This window comes from Cyprinodon variegatus, unplaced genomic scaffold, assembly GCF_000732505.1.
Source record: "Cyprinodon variegatus isolate N-32 unplaced genomic scaffold, C_variegatus-1.0 Scaffold440, whole genome shotgun sequence".
NCBI lineage: Eukaryota > Metazoa > Chordata > Actinopteri > Cyprinodontiformes > Cyprinodontidae > Cyprinodon > Cyprinodon variegatus.
In genome coordinates, this window is record NW_015150893.1 from 362,748 (window position 1) to 365,790 (window position 3,043).

The window sequence follows — 3,043 nt, forward strand, 5'->3', positions numbered from 1 at the left end:
TCATGATGTTTAGCTGCAGCACTGTTGTCTTTTCGCGTTTCATTCAAATGTGGGGCTTTTAATCCTCTGCTCTCTGGGCTGCAGGCCTCATGAAGCTGCTAACAAAGCCAGTCTTTATTTAAAAAAAAAAAACCTGACGGAGGAGATTATGTGAAACAAACTGGTCTGCAGAGCTTTTAGTCCCGCCTGCGTGTCCCACATGAGTCGTTGGGTCAGGGGGCCACGTGCTGCCGGCTCTCGTTGCTGTGGCGTGCCAAGCAGCAGCGCTGCAGACGTCAGTGGAGCTCAGGATGTTTGCCAAGCTTTCCCTCTTACCCAGGTCAAAGTCTGTGTGGGCTGAGTCCGGTCAGTCCTGCTGCCCGCAGCTCAGCCACCTTTTCACCGGTTCACATCTAATCCACTGGATTATTTTAAGATTCTTAGAAAACCTGCAGAAAGTAAAGTGCAGAGGAAGGAGGGCTGTGGGCTTTTATTACCCCCGATGGAGCCAAATTCAGCTGCTTTCTAACAGTTTGAAAACTGGCTCCGCCTCAGTGGATGTTCATGAAATAGGAATAAATGAAGTCTAGTAATCATCCTGTTCCTTTCTGGGACATTTGGAGCCTTAAGGTCAGTCAGGCTCTTTCTTTTCCCTCCATGTTTGAAGCAGAACGGGACGGGCTGTTCCTGGGAGCGCCGGCCCGCCGTGTCCTGATGCTGTCCAGACACCTTTTATACGGAACTGTATTTATAACCGCGCAGAGGCTGGGGGGTATGGCAAACCATTTTAACATAAATAATAACACCTTTACATTCAAGATATCTCAAATTGTTTTATGGCTAGACGTTTTAGCGATTTAAGATATCTCTAATTACATTCTGACTGGTCGAAATGACGTCAGATTTACCATTAACTTGTATGGAGACTTCAATTTAAGATATCTAGCATGAATTACTGACTATCTGAAATACACATTTCAGATATCTACGATTAAATTACGACTAGTCATAAAGTAATTTTAAGATATCTTGATTTTAGTTTTGACTAGTCATAATTTTAATTAAAGATATCTCAAATGACACCATAATTCACGATATCTTAAATGTATTTTAGGAAAGGAGATATGCAGTTTTGACTAGTGAAAACTCAATTATCGATATCTTTAAAGCAAATAATGACTAGACAAAGCAAATTTAAAGATATCTTGAATTGTAATTTTGACTATTTGAAATTCCTTTTAAGATGTCTATAAATTAAGTAAAGATATCTTGAATTATTCAGCTTTTCCATTAAAGATATCTTAAATTGATATTCTGACTAGTCAAACTGTGTCATTATCTTTTTAATGGGCTTCCAGGAGAATCATTCCTAAAAAAATTCCTTACTGTCAGTTTACTCCAAAGCAGGAAAAGTTAAATCAGCGTGTGACGCTTTAAATGACAAATCCGGTGTCGTAATTTGAGATATCTTGAAAGGAATTTTGACTAGTCCAAATTTAATGTAAGATATTTTAATTATTATTCTTCCTAATCAAAATGTAATACAGCTATCTTAAATTACCATTCCAGATAGTCAAAATGTGGTTTTGTCTAGTCAAAATGTATTTTAGGATATCTGGAATGTAATTATGGATGGTCAGACAAAACCAAATTTATGTTAAAATGGCTTGCCATAGAAGGGGGCATCTTCCAAGAAGCAAATCTGACACTGCAGGGCTCTGGCTCTCCTTTCTGCCATCCAGTGGGATTATTTATGGTTAAAAGTCACGTCTCCACGGGACGTCATGTTTCCGTACGAAACGTAAACTCTGGTGTGATTCCTGAGGAGCAGAGCAGCTCCAGGTCTAAATGGGGGTGTGAGGCAGACATGAGGTCATAAGATCAAAGTTTCTGCTTCTCAGCTTCCCTGATCCTTATTGATCATATTTCCTTTAAAAACCGACAGCGTTGCATAATTGGATCTTTGTGCTTTCAGCCCAGAATCTGCAGACAGCTCCTCGTTCGACGTGCAGCTCGGTGACATCATCCTCACCGCCACCGACGGGCTGTTCGACAACATGCCCGATTACATGATCCTCCAAGAGCTGAAAAAGCTGAAGGTACGTGATGACCGACGCTTGGCCGGTTGTCGTCGACTCTGAATCGAAGCGATAAAAACTTTATGCTCCCTTCGTTCATTTTCCTCAGAACTCCAACTATGAGAGCGTTCAGCAGACGGCCCGCAGCATTGCAGAGCAAGCTCATGTTCTGGCATATGACCCCAACTACATGTCACCTTTTGCACAGTTTGCTTGTGACAACGGACTGAATGTCAGAGGTAAGCTTCTTCCTACGAGGTTTAAAGTTACTCTACAGACTGAACTGCAGTCAATGGCTGTATCTCAGCAGCAGAAAGCAGAGCCTGGATGCAGAGTTTAGGAGGCTGTTGTGGCCAAACTGGTTTGATCTTGAACGGGTAAAAAAAAAAAAAAGCTGGCTTGATGTCCTCTTTGAAGTATTCAACAATAACATTAAAATGTCTCCCTAATATAATGTAAGCCAAGCTTACATTATTATTTTAGATTATACAAAGTCAGTCCACTCAGTCAAAAGTATTGAAAGCTGCCCAAAAGTGGAACGTACCATAACTGATTATAAAATAAAAGTATTTTATCTTTTTAACTTGAGCATTTAATTCTTTTCCATTTGATTCTTTCCAACTCGAATAAAAGAACAACGTAAATCTGTATTTATAAAACTGGAGCTCCTCTGAGTGACTCCATTATAATTGGTTTGGATGCGAGTCAAAGCTGAAGGTGAACTCAAACTGAAAACTAACGTACTTTATGGTTAAAAAAAGCTTGTTTTATTTTTTAGTTGGGTCCTAAAAGTAGAACAGATCCCAGCTCTATTTTATTTTATGAATTCATTTCTATAGCTTCAATTCACACCACAAGTTATCTCAAGGCGCTTTCCAGTTCCCCAGATCATCCAGTCAGATTGATTCAAAGTTTTCTATCTAATGAAAACCAGCTGATTGCATCGACTCCTTGACTCTTCAGCAATCCCTCACACTAAGCATGCT

The 3,043-nt window shown here is 40.1% G+C and overlaps 1 protein-coding gene across 1 annotated transcript in view; it reads left to right on the forward strand.

The window, feature by feature from the left end:
• Positions 1-3,043, forward strand: part of pptc7 (PTC7 protein phosphatase homolog) — a 14,980-nt gene that overhangs the window by 9,165 nt on the left and 2,772 nt on the right. The window contains exons 4-5 of the mRNA XM_015388873.1: positions 1,955-2,078; positions 2,167-2,296. Coding sequence (XP_015244359.1) covers positions 1,955-2,078; positions 2,167-2,296 — 254 coding nt within the window. The remainder of the gene's footprint in view (positions 1-1,954; positions 2,079-2,166; positions 2,297-3,043) is intronic.